This window comes from Mobula hypostoma, chromosome 25 (assembly GCF_963921235.1).
Source record: "Mobula hypostoma chromosome 25, sMobHyp1.1, whole genome shotgun sequence".
NCBI lineage: Eukaryota > Metazoa > Chordata > Chondrichthyes > Myliobatiformes > Myliobatidae > Mobula > Mobula hypostoma.
The window spans coordinates 23,031,021-23,054,819 of NC_086121.1; the positions used below are offsets into that span (position 1 = coordinate 23,031,021).

The following is a 23,799-nucleotide window of genomic DNA, read 5'->3' on the forward strand; positions in this document are numbered from 1 at the left end:
AAATATTTGGATTTTGTGAAGAATCTACATAAACGATTTCAGATTACACACTGTAGTACTGGGAATCTGCAATATTACTGTGTATTAATATGGGGCAGTCTGCACAGAAAACCTGTGGAAGATACCTGGCTTTGACTATACTGTATATTAGAAATGACCCCCCCCCGCCACACACACACACACACACACACACACACACACACACACACACACACACAGAGTGTAATATGCCTCCCACCACCTTACAGATCTACAGAAGTTAACGTATTACAGGTCAGCTTCAGCTTAAGAACACAAGACTTACAGACCGTACATACGAACCAATTACTAATTTATTTAGGGGTACAGTACAGTAACAGGCCCTTCCGGCCCAACGAGTCTGTGCCTCCCAGTTGCACCCATGTGACCATTTAACACGTACGTCTTTGGAAGGTGGGAGGAAATCCGGGCACCCGGGGGAGACCCACGGCGATCAGAGAGAGAACGTACAAACTTCTTCCTGCAGGCAGCGGCGGAGTTGAAGCCAGCTTGCTGACACCGTAAGAGTGTTACGCCAGCCGTTTCCCTCACATGCTGCCCTCGCTGCCGTTGTGGAGTTGCAGGCATCCTCTGCCCTGTGGGTACTTGGCTCGTGGTCGTATTTCTGGCTTGTGAACTGTCTGTGTTATGAACCGTTCACGGGAATGGGATCTTGCTGTAACCTGTATCGGGCTTTTAACACTCTTGCTCCACATCACTTGGGAGATGATGCATACAAGATTAAACATTATAGAAAGAAAAACACTAAAATGTTTCAGTTAAAACACTTAGTGTGGAGGGGGAGGGAGGGAACATCGACTCAGACCTTAGGAGGCCTGCGTCAGGCATTTTCATGCCTTACAAGGCACAGATTGGAAGTCTGTGTGGGGCGCCACTCCTCACACAGACTAGAGCAATGTGTGATTAAGTGCCTTGCTCAAGGGCACAAACACACTGCCACAGCTGAGGCTTGAACTGGCGACCTTCAGATCACCAGACGAACGCCTTAACCACTTGGCCACGTGCCCAGTCTTGGTATGGAAGCAGACTGAAACATGGCCTTATTGATGAATATCTCATTGGATTGAAGAGATGGGTAAACAGATCCATCTAGAGGGGTGTGGCAGAACCCACCGTGCCCTTCAGCTACATCAGAGAGATGAGTCAGCACTGCTGACCAGCTCTGCTGGACTGCCGAAATCACCAGGCAGCCGCTGAGGGTGGCCGCTGTTTTGGCTTCAGTCCACATGGAGCTGGAGGTATCGATCAGTTGAAGTGATAGTGATGCAAGCAGAACCAGTTATTCGATGATCCAAAACCTGGGGTTACAGAACAGAAAACGGAAAAAAAAGTGGTGGCCGGTTATTGTAACTTCTCCTCAAAATAGACACAGATGACCCAGATGACACAGCTAAACGTACTATGTGGTGAGCTGCCTCAGTGGCTGCTCTCCAGCAGCACTTACATCCACAGTGACAGGGTGGTGATGAAGAAAATCAACTCCTGCCTGAGACACAACTTGGATCCACTCCAGTTTGCCTCCTGGCACAACAGATCCACAGCAGATGCATCTCCATTGGCTCTTCACTCAACCCTGGTACATCAGTTCAGCAAAGATGTATACATCAGGATGCTCTTTACCGACTACAGCTCAGCATTCTATACTATCATCCTCCCAAATCAGTAAACCTCAAAACCTGGGCCTCAATACCTCCTTGTGCAATTGGATCCTCGATCTCCTCACTTGCAGACCCCAGTTCAGATTGGCAACATCTCCATCGGCACAAGGCTTTGTGCTTAGGCCCCCTGCTCTACTCACTATGACTGTGTGGCGAAGCACAGCTCCAATGCCAAATTCAGGTTTGCTGATGACACCGCTGTCGTTGGCCGAATCAACGGTGGTGACGAATCAGCATAGAGGAGGGAGATTGAAAATCTGGCTGAGTGGTGTCACAACAACCTCTTTCTCAATGTTAGCAAGACCAAGGGGCTGATTATTGATTTTAGGAAGAGGAAACCAGAGGTCCACAAGGCAGTTCTCATATGGGGATCAGAGGTGCAGAATATCAGCAACTTTAAATTCCCCAGTGTTATCATTTTGGAGGTCCTGCAAGTGTAATGAAGAAGGTAGAATGGCAGTGCCTCTACTTCCTGAGGAGTTTGCGGATATTTGGCATGACACCTAAAGCTGAAATTTCTACAGATGTGTGATGGAGAGTATAGTGACTGGTTGTATCACGGCCTGGTATGGAAACACTAATGCCGCCCAGTACATCAGGGGTAAAAGCCCCCCACCACCATTAAGCACACCTACATGGAGTGCTGTCACGGGAAAGCAGGGTCCACCTTCGGGGACCCCCACCACACAGGACATGCTCTCTTCTCACTGCTGCCATCAGGAAGAAGATACAGGAGCGCGAGGACTCACACCACCAGGCTCTGGAACAGTTATTAACCCTCAACCACCAGACTCTTGATCCAGAGGAGGTAACTTGACTCAACTGCACCTGCCCCAGCACTGAACAGTTCCCACAATTTATGAACTCACTTCCAAGAACTCTTCATCTCATGTTCTCGATATTTATTGCTCATTATTATTATTTTCTCTTTTGTATTTTGAACAGTATTTTGTCTTTTGCACATTGATTGTTCATCCTGTTGGGTGCGGTCTTTCATTGATTCTATTATGGTCCTTGAATTTACTGAGTATGCCCGCAAGAAAACATATCTCAGGGTTGTTTATGGTGACATATATATACTTTGATAATAAATTTACTTTGAACACTACACTGTAAAAAAGCAAAGAATAAATTCAGCATGTGAGAAAGAGTCAGTCTGTATTGTATAACAGCCTCCAAGGCTTTGCTCTTCTCCACCATCTCCAGTCAATGATCATTCTTTATAGATTCAACGGGATTCCTCATTTTCAATATCAGATTGCTGACATGTGAAAAATATATATTTTCCAGAAATCATGCTGTAAAAAAAATCCAATATGCGCTCTAGTGCACAAGGCAAAATGGACGCAATTTATTTTACACTATTTATCACTTCAATGCCCTTTTATCCCATTGAACCAGCAGTTTAGGTGTCCTTTCTGGTTCATTCAAAGTGGGACCATTAATGGAATGTTTCTGCTTCCTCCTGACCAGCTTCAAATTCCCCTGGAGCTGAATATTACCACAGTCCATTACCTTTGGACAAATAATACATTTAGACAAAGCCAAGCATCAGTCGATACTTAAATTCTGCTTTGAAACAAACTTGTTGGGATCAAGTTGTTTGTAGAAGGTCAAATGGAAAATCTAACGTTCAGATATCAGCGTCTGCCTCGGTCTTGCAGTTCAGAGAATTCCACTAGGATAGGATCTGCTCTCATTCCATAACTCAGCTCCCCGTCTCCTCATTTTGGGAATGAGAAACTGCTCCATATCATACCACAGTGCTCCATCGATATCTGGATTCAATATTCTTCTTCCTTGTTGGCTTCATCGTCTTGAATTCTGGCGTCTTCTTCAATGTTATCTTTGCGAGCTGCGTCAGGATCTTCATCATCCATCTCGGCTCCGATATCCTCCTGTTGCGGAAAGCACACAATGTCAGACGGTGCAAGCGCCAAGTGCCCGTCCAAACTGATGCTAAAACGACCCGTGTGAAGCACAGAGGCTCGTACGGTTTCTGCTCACGGACCGCACACCCTACGCAGTTCACCCCTGACAGCGAGACAACTCTGCTGGAAACCTTACGCCTCTTGCCATCACGTCACTGGGCCACAACCACCAGAACAACCCTTGAAATCAAAACTAGAGGAAGTAAGAGTCCAAAGTTTGCAATGACCCAAATGACCTAAAGTTTGCAATGAACAGACCCAGCTGGCAATGCCAAACCCGAAGCTTACCACTTTACTCCATCTTCCCTAGACACGTGGATCAGTTTTGGGGGGTGGGGGGTTATCCTGTTTTACCTCTCTGCTCACACCACTAAACAGCAAATGCTCTCTGAATCAACAGTTCTTCCTACAACAATTTAAAACCACTGGCTTCTCTAATTTGCCAACTTCTTATTCAATTATCAAAGTTCTGCTTGATTATTCTAAGCTTCCCGTGGGAATAAATCCGGTTATCCGAAGTTACTCCTACATCTACAGTTCAGTTATCATTCCCCTTATAGCGTCTGCTTTCCATGATCCTGAACAGCACTAACTTCCAGATGGTCCTTTCTATGAAGTCCAGGGTTGCTGTATTTAATCACAGCCTTCAGTGACTTTCTACTAAATGTTGACTCTTGTTCTTTATTTTTCTTTCCACAATATTTCACGTGACTCAGCCTTATTAGATAACAAACTTGACTAGCTCTCCTGGAGGAGCTCAGCAGCTCAGGCAAGATCAGTCGGGAGAAGGGAACTGTCGACATCTCAGGTCAAAACCCCACATCAGGACTGAAGCAGATCGTTGCTCCAGATTCCAGCATCTAAAAGTCCTTTGTATCACCAGCCTGTCAACTTGTCAATCACCTTGTGAAATCTTCCAGATTTTCGTTAAGTCACAACTAATGTCACATTAAACATTTTCATTATTGTATTTCCCAAGTTGAAGTAGAATTTGCCCAAGACTACAAATCTCAGATAGCCAGCATGTCAGTTTTCAACACTTTTATTCCCAGCAACAGCCCTAACCTGTATCAGGTTCTGGACACAATCTCCATGTGCCTAGAGCCAGGAGCTGGACACCATCCCCATTGCTTCAGACCAGGATCTAAACACCATCTCCATGTGCTCCCTGACCAAGTTCTAAACACCATCTCCATGTGCTCCCTGACCAAGTTCTAAACACCATCTCCAAGTGCTCCCGGACCAGGTTCTAAACACCATCTCCATGTGCTCCCTGACCAGGTTCTAAACACCATCTCCATGTGCTCCAGGCTCTAAACACCATCTCCATGTGCTCCCTGACCAGGTTCTAAACTCCATCTCCATGTGCTCCCTGACCAGGTTCTAAACACCATCTCCATGTGCTCCCTGACCAGGTTCTAAACACCATCTCCATGTGCTCCCTGACCAGGTTCTAAACACCATCTCCATGTGCTCCCTGACCAGGATCTAAACACCATTTCCATGTGCTCTCTGAACAGGTTCTAAACACCATCTCCATGTGCTCCCTGACCAGGTTCTAATCACTATCTCCATGTGCTCTCTGACCAGGTTCTAAACACCATCTCCATGTGATCCCTGACCAGGTTCTAAACATCACCTCCATGTGCTCCCTGACCAGGTTCTAAACACCATCTCTATGTGCTCTCTGACCAGGTTCTAAACACCATCTCCATGTGCTCTCTGACCAGGTTCTAAACACCATCTCCATGTGATCCCTGACCAGGTTCTAAACACCATTTCCATGTGCTCTCTGAACAGGTTCTAAACACCATCTCCATGTGCTCTCTGACCAGGTTCTAAACACCATCTCCATGTGATCCCTGACCAGGTTCTAAACATCACCTCCATGTGCTCCCTGACCAGGTTCTAAACACCATCTCCATGTGCACTCTGACCAGGTTCTATACACCGTCCCCATTGCTTCTGACCAGGTTCTAAACACCATCTCCATGTGCTGCCAGACCAGGTTCTAAACACCATCTCCATGTGCTCCCTGACCAGGTTCTAAACACCATCTCCATGTGCTCCCTGACCAGGTTCTAAACACCATGTGCTCCCTGACCAAGTTCTAAACACCATCTCCATGTGCTCCCTGACCAGGTTCTAAACACCATCTCCATGTGCTCCCTGACCAGGTTCTAAACACCATCTCCATGTGCTCCCTGACCAGGTTCTAAACACCATCTCCATGTGCTCCCTGACCAGGTTCTAAACACCATCTCCATGTGCTCCCTGACCAGGTTCTAAACACCATCTCCATGTGCTCTCTGACCGGGTTCTAAACACCATCTCCATGTGCTCCCTGACCGGGTTCTAAACACCATCTCCATGTGCTCCCTGACCAGGTTCTAAACACCATCTCCATGTGCTCCCTGACCAGGTTCTAAACACCATCTCCATGAGCTCCCTGACCAGGTTCTAAACACCATCTCCATGTGCTCCCTGACCAGGTTCTAAACACCATCTCCATGTGCTCCCTGACCAGGTTCTAAACACCATCTCCATGTGCTCTCTGACCTCCAGTGGCTCAGGTGAAAATTTATAAATCTTCTTCTCTGTTTTCAAATCCATCCATGACCTTACTCCTCATATATATAAAACCTCTCCCACCTATAGTGTTCTCCCTCTCATCTCTTCACCCCCTTGCCCTCCCAAGATACCCATGTTCCTCCAGATCTGACCGCTTGAGCATCTAAAAACTTAAAGACTCCACATGTCTTCAACTTTCAAGGCTTCTGTTCTCTGGAATCCCCCCAGACTTCTCTACGTCTGTCTCTCCTTTAGAACAGTCTCCTTCACGAAACCTTTTGCTCACCAGCCCTAATGTCTCTTGTTTCTGGTGGGTTAAGCCAGTTTTTGCTGTTAAAGCTGCTTTATACAGTATTGAGGGATTACTAAGTCTTTATCCCTCCCTAATTCAAGAGGTATTATAAACCGATGGAATTTCAAGGTTTGTAGATTTGTGGTTGATCTTGAGCAAATTAAAAATTGTCAACATTTTCCACATTCTGGTTAACAAATACACATACAGCCTTAATTTACATTACACATTCACAAATCATGCGTACTGGGTGTGATCAAATCAAGGAAATGTTATCCCTTGGTTGACTCTGATTTTTACTTTTCGCATTCCCTTATGACGTGGAGGGAGGTGGTGTGGCTAGTGCAGACTCCACCAATTCCCAGAGCAATCCCATTAACCTCCCAGCCATCTACTCCCTCTCACATACCCACCACCTTCTCCCAATTCCCTTCCTGTCCACCTGCAGTGCCTATAAAAAGTATTCACCTCCCTTGAAAGTTTTCATGTTTTATTCTTTTACAACACTGAATCACAGTGGATTTAATTTGGCTTTTTTTGACACTGATCAACAAAAAAAGACCCTTTTCTGTCAAAGTGAAAACAGATCTCTACAAAGTGATCTAAATTAATTACAAATATAAAATACAAAATAATTAATTGTATTAGTATTCAGACCCACCCCCCGTTTAAAATGACAGACAGAATCATCAATGGTGCAGCTAATTGGTTTTAGAAGTCACATAATTAGTTAAATGGAGATATGCTTTTGGAGACCTGTGTGCAGTCAAGGTGTTTCAATTGACTGTAGTGAAAATGCACCTTTATCTGGAAATTGCACCTGCTGGTGAGTCAGTATCCTGGCAAAAACTGCACCATGAAGACACAAAAGAACACTTCAAGCAACTCCACGAAAAGGGAATTGGAAAGCACAAGTCAGGAGATGGATACAAGAAATTTTCAAAGTCACTGAATATCCCTTGGAGTACAGTTAATTCAATCATCAAGAAATGGAAAGAATATGGCACAGTTGCAAATCTGCCTAGAGCAGGCTATCCTCAAAAGCTGAAGGGGACTAGTGAGGAAGACCACCAAGAGACCTATGACAACTCTGGAGGAGTTACAAGCTTCAGTGGCTGAGATGGGAGAGGTTGCGCTTACAACAACTGTTGCCCGGATGCTTCACCAGTCACAGCTTTATGGGAGAATTGCAAACAGAAAGCCACTGTTGAAAAAAAACTCACATGAAATCTCTGTTAGAGTTTGCCAGAGGCATATGGGGGACTTTGAAGTCAGCTGGAAGAAGGTTTGATGGTCTAATGAAACCAAAATTGAGCTTTTTGGCCATCAGACTAAATGCTATGTTTGGCATGAGCCAACACCACACAAAATCAAAAACACACCATCCCTACTGTGAAGCATGGTGGTGGCTGCATCATGCTGTGGGAATGCTTCACTGCACCAGGCCCTGGAAGGTTCGTGAAGGTAGAGGGTAAAATGAATGGAGCAAAATACAGGGAAATCCTGGAGGAAAACCTGATGCAGTCTGCAAGAGAACTGCGACCTGGGAAGATTTGTTTTCCAGCAAGACAATGACCCCAAGCATAAAGCCAAAGCTACACAGTTAAAAACAACAAAGTTAATGTCCTGGAGTGGCCACGTCAGAGTCCAGACCTCAATCCAACTGAGAATTTGTGGCTGGACTTGAAAAGGGCTGTTCACTCAAAATCCTCATTCAATTTTGTAAAGAAGAATAGGGAAAACTTGCAGTGTCCAGATGTGCAAAGCTGATAGAGACCAACCCACACAGACTCAAGGCTGTAATTGCTGACTTGAAGGTGGTGAACACGTATGCAAACAATTATTTTGTGTTTTATATTTGTAATTAATTTAGACCAACTAAATCAATTACAAACGGCGGCTCCTTTGCCTGCATCTTCGGAAACTGCTCTATTTCTGTCTTTAATATCTCTATTTTTCCCTTTCTGGGTTCTTTTGAAGACCCTGACCTGGAGTTACAATGCAGGCTTCAATTCTTTGCGGGAATGGGACTCATTCTCCAGGTTCCACCACTAGCCATTATTCGACATGCCAAGGGTTTGACCTGAGAGTTTCGATTGTGTTCGGAAGCCTAAGATCTTTGGGCTCTGGAGACGGGCGGATCGAGGGTCAGTGTCATGGCTGGAGACTCGTGTGTGGTCGAGGAGGCTGGGAAATCTTTCACTGTGGGCCCAAAAACCCAAGGTCTTCAGACACAGAGCTCGAAAAAAGCAACAAAACAGACTTCTAACATCGTAAACCAGCAGGTTGTTGTCATGTCCCCCGCTCGCTGTGAAAATGGGGGACACCTCCCTCTCCCTTGCCAGGGAGAGAGAGAGCCTGGGGTTTGTCGATTGTCAGATGAAATGTGAAGCCTATGGGGTAACTTTGGTCTGTGTCTTTGCTATCAGTTAGCACAAGCTTGGGCTCGGTGATGGTACTGATGTGCTTTTTTTTCGCTGGTGGGGGGGAGGGGGGATCGTTGCTTGCTGCCGCTTACACACGGGAGGAGGGATCGGGGGGGCACTTTGGGGTTCTCATGTTTAACTGTCGTTCATTCTTGGGGGCACTCCTGTTTTCGTGGATGTTTGTGAAGAAAGAGCATTTCAGGATGTCTATTGTATACATTTCTCTGACATTAAATTCGACCTTTGAACCTTTGACATGAAAGAGTCTTTTTTTCTGTTGATCAGTGTCAAAAAAGCCAAATCAAATCCTCCGTGATTCAGTGTTGTACAACAAAAAAACATGAAGACTTCCGGGCGGTGGGGGGGGGGGGGTGGTGAATACTTTTTATAGGCACTGTACACTGGCTGTAGTTTACAGTAACAAATTAGCCTGCCAACACACACACACACACACATCATCGGCATGTGGGAGAAACCCAGACCATCTGGAGCAATGGAGGCTAAAGCCACACAATCCCAGAGCAGACTCCACATGAACACACTGGATCCCAGAACTGAATTGTGGGAACCGTGAAGCAGTAACTCTACCACTGTAGTTTCTGAAGCAAAAAACTGACTGGAACATTTCTGCCCAGGATGTGGGTCTGTGGTAACACCAGAGGTTTGGTGATCAGCTTGGCAAAGGGGCACCTGAGACACACTGGAAGCCAGGCAAACAACGGTTGGAGTTGGGCCCCTAGTGAAACACAATCACTACTTACATTTTCTGCCTCCTGGTCTTCTTGGTATTCGTCCATTGCATTATCTCCTTCTCTACTTGCTGCATCGACGTTCTGGAGTTAGAGGAGGGACAGAAGAAGTTAAAAGTTTCGGATTTACCCCGTCATGGGCAGTACACTGAAGAGAATTTGTGACCATTAATGCCCTAATCCTTACCGTGCCATCACATTCTCACTCGGCCGAGGGACAGGGTGCAGAGGGATAACTGGGTGGGGTAAGGAGCCAGAATTAGTGAATGTGAAAAGAGGAAAGGAGGAGAGAGAAAGGAACGTGAAGAGCAGGAAGGGACCTGGAGAGAGGTGATGGGGGAGTGAGGTGTCGGGAGAGTGGGAGATGAGGTGAGAACCAAGAGACAGTGGGAAGGTGGGGAGCCACTGGGAGAACAGGAAGAGGGTGGGAGGGCTGAGTGAGGCGGAGAGCTCCGCACAGAGCCAGAGAAAAGGGCAGTGAGAAGGGAAGGGGGGGAGAGGAGATGGGAGGGAGGGTGGGGGGGGGGAAGAGGGGCCTGGGCACGGAAGGTGTTGAGCCGGGAGGGTCAGTGTGGCAAGAACTAGCTCAAAGAGCAAAAACACCCCCCCACCCCCGGTTATTCTCTTTTCCTGATGCACTGATGCATCATTAGCCTCAGTAATGTGTATCTGTCACAGGCTTTCAGGACAGACAAGAGCGGATCGGCAGTAATCAACTGGTAATGAAGTGCTCCCTTATCTCCGATCAGACAATGTACCAGCGTGAGGTGCTGAGACTGCAGGCAGCTCCAACAGTCTGCCTGGCTGCTCGTGCAACGTGAGCCACAGCACACAGCTGTGTGCTTCCCCCTACACCTGCTCCCTCCCCTCCTCTTCACCGCAGTGGCTCCAGTCCCACCACGTCAAATTCAGGCAGCGAAGCCCGGAAGTCCCCTGGGATAATCGCGCACACCCAGACACTGCAGCAAGCGTGGCAACGCCAGGACCACACTGGGCACCGAGAGATGGCACATTGTACGGCTGTCCGGCACCGTCGCCCCCGCCTTCCTCACCTTGGCACCGGCCTTCAGCAGCAGCTGATCCTTCAGCGCACCGAGCCCAGTTGCCTTTGCTGCAAAGCCCGGCCTCTCCAGCTCAGCTTCCTCAAACTCATCCTCTCCCTGGTTGTTGGGGTCCTGAGCAGGGTCCTGGTCAATATCTGGAATCTGGAACAACAGCACAAAACTTTAAACCTTTTCTGTACACTCCTTCGCCCCTCTCACTCCCACTTAACCCTCTCCCACTTCAAGTCCTCGTTCGTACTCCCTCTCCCCTTTCACCCAACTAATTCCTCTTTTCTTTCTCCCTCTCTCTCTCTTTCCCCTCGCCACCTAGTGAAGGGATGGTGGGACTACTGAAGAATAGGGCTGGATGAGAGGGTTGGAGTCAACGGTGAAAGGGTTGGGTCAAGGGTGAAGGGGTTGGGGTCGATGGTGAGAGGGTTGAAGTTGACGCTGAAGGAATTGGGCTCAACGGTGAAGGGGTTGGAGTCGATGGTGAAGGGGTTGGGGTCGGCGGTGAAGGGGTTGGGGTCAAAGGTGAAGGGGTTGGGGTCAAAGGTGAAGGGGTTGGGGTCAAAGGTGAAGGGGTTGGGGTCGGCGGTGAAGGGGTTGGGGTCAAAGGTGAAGGGGTTGGGGTCGGCGGTGAAGGGGTTGGGGTCGGCGGTGAAGGGGTTGGGGTCGAGGGTGAATGGGTTGGGGTTGATGGTGAAAGGGATACAGCTGGAATATGTCATTCTCTTGCACCCTATTTCTTTCCTGTGCATCGGTATCTGGGTTTTGTTTTGAAAAGTTCAGAAATAATAACATTTTGTGAAATTTGTCTGTCCTAGTCCATGGACTGGTTACAGAGCTCAACTCTGAACAGAAGCTGGGAATATCAGCTTCCAAGGTCATTCCCATTACGTTCTCTATATTCACCCTGTTTCAAAACATCTTGGAGCAGATGCAACATCTGTCATTGAAGATCCCCGCAATCAGGGCCATGCCCTCATCTCACAGCCACGGTCAGGCAGGAGATACAGAAGCCAGAAGTCCCATACACCAGGTTCAAGGCCAGCTACTTCCCTTCAACCATTCGGTTCTTGAAACAACCTGCACAAGCCTAATCACTATCTCAGCACAGCAATACCATGGCCGCTTTGTACCACTACAGACTTTGTTTTTTGTTCCAATCGTGTTTTTTTTTGCAAAAGCTCTGCGTTATTCATGTTTAATTTATGATTTTCTTGTGAACGCTGCTTATTTGATGTTATGTGCCCGTGATGCAGCTTCAGGCAAGTGTTTCATTCCTCCTCCCATCCTCACATGTTCTTGTGCATATGACCAACTCGACTTTGGAAACCACATGGTGTGCAGAGTCCAGGAACTCACCAGAGGTTCCTGCGGAATCAACTGTCTCCGAGATGACATGGCGTGTGCAAACAGCTTCCCTGCGTCCATTTTCTCCACTTCCTTTAATCCATTGTCTTAAAATAAAGGACCAAATTGTAAATAGTTCAACCGTAAAATCACAGCAAGAACAACCAGCTCACGAAACGCAGGTAACTTGCAATGCAACAGTGAGGCCAAAAGAGAGAGAGGCAGAGTAACACTCACAGAATGCTGGAGGAACTCAGCAGGTCAGGAAGCATCTTTGGAAAGGAATAAACAGGCAGTGTTTTGGGCCGAGACTCTTCGTCAGGATGCAGGGGCTCAGCCTGAAACACTGCCTGTTTATTCCTTTCCGCAGATGCTGCCGAACCTGCTGAGTTCCTCCAGCATTTTGTGAGTGTTACTCCGGATTTCCAGCAACAGCTGAACCTCTTGTGTTTACACAGAAAAGCACCCGAAGGGGAGGAAGCAGGAGAGAGCAAGGAGCCTCAAGCAGCCTGCCTATGGACGGGAGGTGAGAAGTGAGGCGAACCTGAAGTCCGTTTCTGCCTGGTCTGGGTGCGATGGACTGAACAACCTTCAGTACCCAGAGGGAACAAACAGGAAGTAGTAACAGAGACAGAGAGAGGCGAGAGACCGATGGATGCAGGAGTGAATTCAGCAGGAAGACATCAACGCAGCCCTTCTTAACACTTATGTTATCAGCTTGTCTTCGTTCATGAAGTAGGGAACAGATTCAGTCCGTGTGGCGTGCAGGGTGTGACAGTTCCTGAAACAGTTTTATTACACTGGTTGTCCACATTCTCCGAAATGCAGCATTTTACACCCACGGGTCACGCTAAATGCAGGAGTGGGCTCATTGCAATGGGCCCGATATTGTTGGCAGCTGGAGATCACTACAAAGAGGACCACAGGACAAAGGAGCAGAATGAGGCCAATCAGCCCATCGAGTCTGCCCCGCCAACGCATCATGGCTGACTTATTTTCCCCCTCAACCCCATTCTCCTGCCTTCTCCCCGTAACCGTTCACGCCCTAGCTAATCAAGAATCTATCAACCTCCGCTTTAAATATACCCAATGACTTGGCCTCCACAGCCACCTGTGGCAACGTAAGCAGCCCCTTCAAAGGAGTGCATGGATCTTTTGCAAACATCTAGTGGCAAAGAATTAATTTCTTCACCAAAAGACATCACCTCAAGCATAGCAGCACTCCTGTGGTAGAGCACCAGATTATATGATCAGGTCTTTAGAACAGCATTCAATATCAACTTTAAGAGGATCAGTGGCAGCTCTGTGGGAAATATGCTTTCTCTTAAAGTGCGCTCACCAAGAATCAGACTAATTCTATAACAGTTATTCCCAACATGAATAGATACCTGGTTGAAGGATCTTTGCACCATTCCACAATTTTATTGTAAACACAAAATAATCTGCAGATGCTGGGGTCAAAGCAACACTCATAACACGCTGGAGGAACTCAGCAGGTCGGGCAGCATCCGTGGAAAAGATCGGTCGACGTTTCGGGCTGGAGTCCTGACGAAGGGTTCCGGCCTGAAAGGTCAACCGATCTTTTCCACGGATGCTGCCTGACCTGCTGAGTTCCTCCAGCGTGTTGTGAGTGTTGCTCCACAACTTTATTAACATCTGGTGATCTTTCTGCTCCTCCCTCCCCAACCAGACAGTGTGTTTGTGTCCCGACATACCAAACCGTGCTGCTATACATTAAGGTTAGTAAATTGGTTATGACACAGACAAAATAAAGAATATTTTAGGAACGTTTACAAATAAGGAAACCAGGTTTCATTATATAGTAATGTTGGTTGGGGTGGGAATCATCAGGAGGCCTGAGCCTGGAGGGAGATCCCCAGAGTGCTTGCCTTCAAAGCCCCACAAGTACCCGTTGCTGGCAGTACACATTCTCTGCAGAGACAGCGAGACCCTGGGACGACAAAGAGGCGTGGACAGCCACCTCTCGGAGAAGACAAACACTTAATGACGAAACACGCCCCTCCCTTCAACGTGGCAGCACCTCCACCGGCTGACTGAGGAAAGGTCGACACCACAGAACTCTCAGCCCCTCCCTCCCTTGTGCTTCCGAGAGCTGGGCAACAACAGGAATCTCAAGGCACTGGAAAAATGCCACCAACACCGTCTCTGCAAAACCTTTGAAGTTCTCTGTAAGGTCAAACAGCTCAACAGTGTTCTCTGCCAGGCCAATATTCCTTACCCGAAGGCACCAGATACACTCAATTAGCGCCATTGGGCTTCACCTCCCTGACAGGTCCACTCTCTTGCAACTCTGTGATAAAGTAAATTCTTTAAACTCACTTTATTCCTGCCTCTCCGACAATTACGATCCCAAGTCTTGGCCTCGTACAAGTGGAAAGATTCCTCCTAAAGATCTTGATCAGGACTCAACTCGACCTCGTTTTTTACTCGAAAGGACTGAACCCGAAAAGTCTACAAACTCTTTCACGAACACGGCCATTAATGGGAGGTGGGGCTCAGAAGAACATGATGGCAAGGTCAAGATCTTGCTGGCTTGAGGTGCAGCCAGATGCCCGATTTTGTACGTATTAACGTTCACTGTCTGTCCCAGGAGCCAGCAGTGACATTAAATGTTGTTTACTGTCACAGTCAGTAATTCAGCTCAAAATACACAAGCCAAAGCTTGATAAACATATGACTCATCTAAAGCAGATGTCTGACAGCTCAGAGGCACCAATGCCGCAGGCAAAATGCTGAGGACAGAGAGGGTGACATTGACACTTTTGGAGGTCAGCTTCATGCTTCAGGGCTCCTTGGCTCCATCTGGAGAAGATTCAAGTTCGAAATAAATTTATTACCAAAGTACATTCGTACATGCCACCACATATAACCCTGCGATTCCTTCTCTTGCGGGCAATCACAGTAAACACAAGAAACACGATAGAATCAGAGAAAGGCCGAACCAAACAGCCAGTGTACAAAACAAAACTGTGCAAATACAAGAAGAAAGAGTTTAAAAAAAAAACAAGAAATAATAATAAATAAATAAGCAATAAATATCGAGAACATGAGATGAAGAGGCCTTGAAAGTGAGCTCAGAGGTTGTGGGATCAGTTCAATGTTGGGGTGAGTGAAGTTATCCCCTCTGGTTCAAGAGCCTGATGATTGAGGGGTAATAATTGCTCCTGAACATGGTGGTGTGGGTCCTAGAGCTCCTGTACCTTCTTGCTGATGGCAGCAGTGAGAAGACATATCCTGGGTGGTAGAGGTCCCAGATGACGGATGCTGCTTCCTTAGGACATCTCTCAGTGTAGGTTTCTCTGCTATGGGAAGTTTGAGAAGTAGACAGGAGACGTGACCTATCACCGCTGGGTGTGGGATAGTGGGATTTAAAGGAAAGCAGCTGGCTGCATTGGCTCGGGGAGAGAGAGGTGAAGGTGGAAGGAAGTGAGAGAGAAATACAGTGAGCTGAAACGCAACAGAAGCTGGCATTTCCCTGAATATCTGCAAGGGTAATGCTCTGCTGGGAGGCTGCAGCTGCAGTAAACGTTTAAAGACCTACTCATCGTCTCATGCTCCTCCTTCCCGTCCCTGGCGCGATCCACGCTCCAGTTGGCATTCCCGTGGCCGGCACCCCAATGGCTGCTGGTGGACTTGGCAGGGGTGGCCCGAGGCTCCTGGCTGTTCTCCGGGTGGGGAGCGGGACGCTGCCCGAGCTGGTTGTCTGATTCGAAGTGGATGACTCTGTTCACATCGTTAATGATCTCATCCCATCTGTCAGTAGAGTAAAGCAAATCAAACACCAAAGAATTTCAGGTTCCTGCAACATCCAGACAGCAAGGATACATACACCAGGGTGCTCTTTATTGACTACAGCCTGGCATTCAATACTATCATCTCCTCAAAACTAATCATTAAGCTTCAAGACCTTGGCCTCAATACCTCCTTGTGCAATTAGATCCTCGATTTCCTCACCTGTAGACCCCAGTCTGTTCAGATTGGCAATAACATCTCCTCGATCACATCTGCACAGTTGCACCACAGGGATGTGAGCTTAGCCCCCTGCTCTACTCGCTTTACACTTATGGCTGTGTGGCTAAGCATAGCTCCAATGCCATAGTCAAGTTTGCTGATGACACCACTCCCACAGGCCGAATCAAAGGTGGTGATGAATCAACATATAGGAGGGAGATTGAAAATCTGGCTGAGTGGTGCCACAACAATAAACGCTCACTCATTGTTAGCAAGACCAAGGGGCTGATCATTGACTTCAGGATTATTGAAACCAAAGGTCCATGGGCCAGTCTTCAATGGAAGATCAGAGGTGGAGAGGGTCAGCAACTTTAAACTCCTCGGTGTTGTTATTCTGGAAGACTTGCCCTGGGCCCACACGCAGTATAAATATGAGGGAAGTACAGCAGCGCCTCTACTTCCTCAGGAGTTTGCAAAGATTCGTCCTGACTTCTAAAACTTTGACAAACTTCTATAGATGTGTGGTGGAGAGTATATTGACTGGCTGCATCACAGCCTGGTATGGAAAAACTAATGCTTGAATGGGAAAACCTACAAGAAGTAGTGAATATGGCCCAGTCCATCCCCACCATTGAGCACATCTACGTGAAAGGTATCGCAGGAAAGCAGCATCCATCATCAGGGACCCCCACCACACAGGGCATGCCCTCATCTCACTGCTGCCATTACAAAAGTGGTACAGGAGCCTCAGGACTCACACCACCAGGTTCAGGAACAGTTATTACCCCTCAATCATCAGGCTCCTGAACCAGAAGGGATAACCTCACTCAACTTCACTTGTCTCATCATTAAAATATTCCCCCCAACCTATGGACTCACTTTCAAGGACTTCATCTCATGTTCTCAATATTTATTGCTTATTTATTTATTTATTGTTATTAATATTGCTTTTTGTATTTGGTCAGTTTATTGTCTTTTGCAGAGTGGCTGAACGCTCAAGTTGGTGCGGCCTCCCATTGATTCTATTATGGTTATTATCCCATTATGGATTTATTGAGTATGCCCGCAAGAAAATGAATCTTAGGGTTGTATATGTACTTTGATAATAAATTTACTTTGAACTTTGTCAACATGGAGAGCAAGTTTGTAAATCCGGCGGGAGCAAAGGATGTTGGGACTGGCGAAGTTCGAGCACCATGGGAGGGGTGTAGGTCGGGTGGCAGAGGCTTGCCGGGGGTGGGGGGTGAGGGGAGGGTGGAGTGATGCTGGTGCAGATACGCCCAGCCCTGAGACATCAGGTAAAGTAACTTGATTCCAAACAACCGGTTTACTGACCATTACAGAATGTCTCTCTGGTGCTTCCCGCTCCCACCCCTCTCCCTTCCCCTTTTCCCAACCATGATTCCCCTCTCCTGCCCCCTTCCCACTCTCAGTAGAGACCCATATCAGGTTTATCATCACTCACGTATGTCATGAAATGTGTTTTTTTTTGCAGCAGTACAGTGCAATACATAAAATTACTACAGTGCTGAGAAAAAGTCTTCGGCACCCTAGCTACATATAATGCCTCGAACTCTTACACAGTACTGTATTTCCTTTCATTAACACTTTTAAAATCCCCTCTTCCTTCCCTCCAGAAAAGACTGACCAATGATTTGTTCCATCACTGCTACCATAACCAGGAGCTCAGCATTTACCTGTAGTATCCAGGCAACAGCTGACCAAACATTATTTGAACACAAGGGATTGTGCAGATGCTGGAAATCCAGACTAACCCACAAAAAACACTGGAGGAACTCAGCAGGTCAGGCAGCGTCTGTGGAGAGGAATAACTGGTCCACGGCCCTTCATCAGGAACGCTTACTCTTTTCCACAGATGCTGCCTGGCCTGCTGAGTTCCTCCAGCACTCTGTGTGTGTTACTCACAAGTTCTTTGACTCTGGAGCCCAAGTGCGTGGGCAGAGGATAGATGCACCTTGCATGCACTCTTCAGCAGGCATCCCCAGACTCACTCCCTCCCACAGCTGGGTAACGCGTTTACCAGCGAGCCTGGGGAACACTTGTTCTCCACAAAGCAAATATCTGTCGAGTTAACCCAGAGGCAGTCATGGATCGGGATCGCAATGATCTGCGAGATCTGCAGGGACTGAAGGAAGCACCACCACCCTGGACCGAGACGTGACACTGCCCCACCATGAACTCCATTCTTTAGTCAACATCTCCACCTTCTCCCCCAGCAACTGCCCACAACCGTCAACAGGCCTGTTGTTATACCCACTGCTACCCAGCTCCCCTCTGCCTCAGCTCGCCTGCTGATCGAATCACTGGGCCACCTTTACTTTCCTGTGGTCACTCTCCTAGTTAACAAGGTTATCCAACACTCTGCTGGCTATCTGCTAACTCACACCAGGTTCTGCCGTCTGCCTGCTGGACCATACCAGCTCATAGAAAGTTTCCCTAACAGGTTTACCAGTCCCTCAGTTGTCTTGCTTCTCCCTTCCGCTGTAACCTTCTCAAGCTCTGCAGCCCACTGGGATGTCCCTGCTACTCCAGTCCTGTAATCTAGTTGCTCTGCTCTGTTTGGGCACATGGCCAAGTGGTTAAGGCATTGGACTAGCTACCTGAAGGTCGTGAGTTCGAGCCCCAGCCGAGGCAACGTGTTGTGTCCTTGAGCAAGGCACTTAATCACCCATTGCTCTGCGACGACACTGGTGCCAAGCTGTATGGGTCCTAATGCCCTTCCCTTGGACAACATTGGTGTCGTGGAGAGGGGAGACTTGCAGCATGGGTAACTGCTGGTCTTCCATACAACCTTGCTCAGGCCTGCGCCCTGGAGAATGAAGACTTTCCAGGCACAGATCCATGGTCTCGCAAGACTAACGGATGCCTTTTTTTATGCCTTCGTCTGTAAAAGGGTCCAAGCTCCAGAAATGTCTCCTGAACCGTCATCCGCTTGTCCTTCTGGTTTCTATTGGTCACGCGGCCATTTGTTTGTATCAATCCTTTCCTCAGCTCTACCCTTGCCAAAAGCTTCAAAGCAAAAGGGTGTCAAACTAACGAGAGTTGTTGTTGGGGCAGGTTCCTGCTAGGATGGGTTAAGTAATTAATGTTCAAAGTCATGGGGCACTACAGCACAAAAACAAGCCCTTCGGCCCATCTGGTCTGTGTCAGCATGGTTTTCTGCACAATCCTATCTATCTGCATGCAGACCATAGACCTCCATACTTCTCTTGTCCATTTACCTATCCAAAGTTCTCTTAAATGCTACAATGGAACTTCTGCTGGCAGCTCCTTCCACACTTGCACCACCCTTTCAACTGAAGAAGTTCTCCCTTGAGTCCCCCTTAAATATTTCACCTTTCACCCTAAACCTACTATCTCCAGTTCTAGTTTCACCCAACCCAAGGGGAGAAAGCCCGTTTGCATTCACCCTTTCTATACATCTCATAATTCTATATACCTCTATCAAATCTCCTCTTGTTCTCATGAATTAATGTCCTAATCCATCAACCTTTCCCTAGTAGTCAGGCCCCCAAGTCCCGGCAGCATCCGTGTAAATTTTCCCTGAACTCTTTCAAGATCTTTCTGAGGTCTTTCCTGCAGGTAGGTGACCAGAACTGCATGCAATATTCTGAATCTGGCCTCACCAATGTCTTGTCCAACTTCAACGTAACATCCCAAGTCCGGTACTCAATACCCCATCCAAAGACTGTCCACTGCGTCCTTCTCCAACACAATCAGTGACTGCATGAATCTACCTCTAATTGCATCAGCCCTGGCAGATAAAGGTGGGGGTGCGAACAAGAACACAAGTCCTGTATCAGCGTTTCTCAGTTACCCACCTTTTCGGTGGCCATTGACGATTGACCGGACGGCCCTCCGACTGCAACTTGTTGGACATGAGGTGCTCTTGTTGCTGGGCAGCCACGTCTCTCTCCAGCTGGCGGTCTTGCTCAGTGGCGCCACCAAGTGTCCGGATCTGGCCATTGACCAATGCCTTCACACCCTGGGTCAACGGACAAAGAAAGCAAGGATGTTAGTAAGCCAATCACCAAGCACCTTAGACTTGTTGGGGCGTAGTCTGGACTTAGGGTACACAGCAAATACGAACTTCAGCAACTCACACAAAATGCTGGAGGAACTCAGCAGGCCAGGCAGCATCTGTGGAAAAAAGTGCAGTCGACGTTTTGGGCCGAAACCCTTCAGCAGCAACCAATCTTTAGACCTGAACGTGGATTGTAGATTAAGTTTAAAATGCAGCCCCGGGCGGTAGTTTCCTGGAGCTGTGGATACTAGTTGACTGAAAACCAGACAATGCTGATTAATATTCATTTTGGGTGTCCGGAGTGTGGGTATGAAAATTATACGTAACTCAAAGGAAGCATTGTAGGTACATTGTAGCTATAGCATTGTCTTGCTGTTACCTTTGATCTTTAGCATACAAAAATGTCGTGTAATATTGGGTCGAGAGGCTTCTTCCTCCAAGAGTGCCCCAATTTGTTGAATAAAACACTTCTGTATCCACTAGCTTCAGTGTCTCTCTGGTAACTTTGCTCATGTTACAACAGAGCGCCCAACACCAGAGTACCAAATCAAGCCTGACTGCACTCTCAAAGATTATTGTACCAAAGTGGCTGTCGTTGCTCCGTCAGCCATCACTTTGTTCCTAGGAGCTTCCAAATCCACGTGAAACCAACAAAAGCAGCAGGAGACTCCAAGCGCTGGAAACACGGGATACAAATTAGGAGCAGAACCAGGCCATTCAGCCCCTCCAGTTCACTCTGTTGCTTAATAAAGTCAGAGCTGCTCTGATTGTAACCTCGGCAGTTGTATTCCCACCTACCTGCGGTAACCACTCACTTCCGCACTCTTCGAGAATCTTTCTCTGCTTAAAGTAAAATCCAGCAAAGACACACAGCCCTTGGAGAGAAATAAAAGTCACCGCCTCTGCCTTAAATACTGAAAGGGTAGAAATATCCCACAGCCTAGGTTCAGTCCTGTTCTCGGATACTGTCAGCGTGAAGTTTACACCTTATTCCTGTTCTATTTTATCACTTTGGTACAAAAAAATCAGAGGGTAGACTATTTGCTAAATGGAGAGATAATTTAAAAATCTGAGGTGCAAAGGGACTTGGGAGTCCTTGTGCAGGATTCCCTAGAGGTTAATTTGCAGGCTGAGTCAGTGGTGAAGAAGGCAAATGCAATGTTAGCATTCATTTCAAGACTAGAATATAAAAGCAAGGATTTAATGTTGAGGCTTTATAAAGCACTGGTGAGGCCTCACTTGGAGTATTGTGAGCAGTTTTGTGCCCCTTATCTTAGGCAGGATGTGCTGAAACTGGAGAGGGTTCAAAGGAGGTTCACAAAAATGATTCCAGGTTTGAATGGCTTGTCATATGAAAAGAGATTGAAGGCTCTGGGCCTGTATTCACTGGAATTGAGATGAATTACAGAGGATCTCAATGAAACCTTTCGAATGTTGAAAGGCCTTGACAGAGTGAATGTGGAGAGGATGTTTCAAATAGTGCGAGAGTCAAAGACCAGAGGACACAGGCATCAGAATAGAGGGGCATCCTTTTAGAACAGAGATGAGGAGAGATTTCTTTTGCCAGAGAGTGGTGAATCTGAGGAATTTGTGGCCACAGGCAGCTGTGGAGGCCAAGTCTTTACGTACTTTTAAAGCAGAGGTTGATAGATCCTTGATTGGTCAGGGCTTGAAAGGGACATGGAGTGGGTGGGGGAAGGCAGGAGACTGGGGCTGAGAGGGAAAATGGATCAGCTGTGATGAAATGGTGGAGCAGACTTGATGGGCCAAATGGCCTAATTCTGCTCCTGTATCCTATGGTCTTACTTGGAGAAGTATAGAGGTGATACAGAAGCAACCGGCTGATTTTCTATCCCAGCAGATGCTGACTGACGTGCTGGGTCTTTCCAGCAAATTGCTGAAGTTCGGCAAACTTGAAACTGGACCGGGCACCCCCTGCACTAACTCACGGTCACAAATATCACATTCTTCACACGCCTGATGACATTGTGAATGTGTTCCTGCCCGCAGTTACTACGCATCAGAAACCGAATCTAAATGTCACGACTTACCGTTAATCCGCGCAGTTGTGTCATTCACCGCTGTGAACAGCAAAATGTGCAGGATTTAAAATGTCACTCAGTAAAAACCACTGTGTTAAAATGCGACTGCTGTGAGAAGTTCACTACCTACTGAGGCTCCTGACAGCTGATTACCAGAGCTCACACAGCTGTGACACGCAGCCACGGACCGCGGAGGCTAGGGACGAGTTCAGCCCCCTCAACATTCAAACGGTCACGTAGAAGTCACTTTACCATTCCGACAAAGGACATAGACGACACTGCGGAGCAGAGCCTGCGAAGCTGCTTAACGGCGCAAACCACATAGGGAAAGGTTCCTTAGTGGAAGGTTCCAGGGCTTGTTTACATGAGGATTCCAGTTCTGTGTTAACTCTTCACTTAACACCGGTACCATGCGCCCATTATGGACAGAATCCAAAGGAGACAACCTCTGCCCATCCAGCTGGGCTAACTGATACTCCCAGCATTTCTTTTTTGATTTCAGATTTCCAGTGTCCGTAATACTCGAAGATAGAGCACTGACAGAATTAAGAATGTAAGAAACAGGAGCAGGAGTAGGCCATCTGGCCCGTCGAGCCTGCTCCACCATTCAGTTTCCCCATGACTTTTAATTCCCCTACTATGCAAAAATCTATCCAACCTTGTTTTAAATACATTTACTGAGGTAGCCTCCACTGCTTCGTTGGGCAGAGAATTCCACAGATTCACCACTCTCTGGGAAAAGCAGTTCCTCCTCATCTCTGTCCTAAAAATACTCCCCTGAATCTTGAGGCTATGTCCCCTAATTCTAGTCCCACCTACCATTCAACAACTTTCCTACCTCTATCTTATCTATCCTTTTCACAGTTTTATAAGTTTCTATAAGATCTCCTCTCATTATTCTGAATTCCAGCGAGGACAGCCCCAGACGACTCAATCTCTCCTCATAGTCTAACCTTCTCATCCCTGGAATCAAACCGATGAACCTCCTCTGCACTGCCTCCAAAGCCAGTATATCCTTCCTTAAGTAAGGAGACCAGAACTGCACACAGTACTCCACGTGCGGCCTCACTGGTACCGAGTTCTCCCATCGGGCAGGAGATACAGAGGCCTGAAAGAATGTAGCACACGGCTCAACGACAGCTTCTACCCCATTGTTATCAGGATCCTGAACAGGTCTCTTGTACGACAAGTTGGACCCGTGGCCCAACAATCTGCCTCGTTATGACCTTGCAGTTTATCGTTTACCTGCACTGCGCTTTCCCTGTAGCTTTTACGCTTCATTCTGCATGCTTTTGCTTTAATTTATTCTAGACCAATGCTCGGTGTAATGATTTGATCTGTACGAACAGTTTTACTTCAAGCTTTTCACTGCTTCTTGGTACATGTGACAATAATAAACCAGCACCAAATACCCTCCGACGATTCCTGGGAATAGATCGCAGGTGTAGGATGGTGGTGAATATTTGTGACTCAGGTTGAGCCATTTGACATTGGGGTGTTGGCCGAGCCTGGGCAATTAGCTTGCAGACGTTTCACGGCCAGTCGAGGTGACATCCTCGGTGCGCAGTTGTTGGCGTTTCTCTCTGGGAGTGCTCTCATTTATATAGGCCCCCGTTGGCTTGCCTTGGTCCTGATTGGTTACCCCTTCAGCTGACCTCTTTGTGCCTGTTTTAAA

The 23,799-nt window shown here is 47.4% G+C and overlaps 1 protein-coding gene across 1 annotated transcript in view; it reads right to left on the reverse strand.

Annotated features, from left to right (window-relative positions):
• Positions 1-239: 239 nt before the first annotated feature.
• Positions 240-23,799, reverse strand: part of LOC134338016 (Golgi integral membrane protein 4-like) — a 203,806-nt gene continuing 180,246 nt past the window's right edge. The window contains exons 9-14 of the mRNA XM_063033518.1: positions 19,880-20,043; positions 15,628-15,839; positions 12,078-12,172; positions 10,719-10,871; positions 9,679-9,750; positions 240-3,595 (exon numbers count right to left, since the gene is read on the reverse strand). Of these exons, the coding sequence (XP_062889588.1) occupies positions 3,482-3,595; positions 9,679-9,750; positions 10,719-10,871; positions 12,078-12,172; positions 15,628-15,839; positions 19,880-20,043 (810 nt within the window). The 3' untranslated portion in view covers positions 240-3,481. The remainder of the gene's footprint in view (positions 3,596-9,678; positions 9,751-10,718; positions 10,872-12,077; positions 12,173-15,627; positions 15,840-19,879; positions 20,044-23,799) is intronic.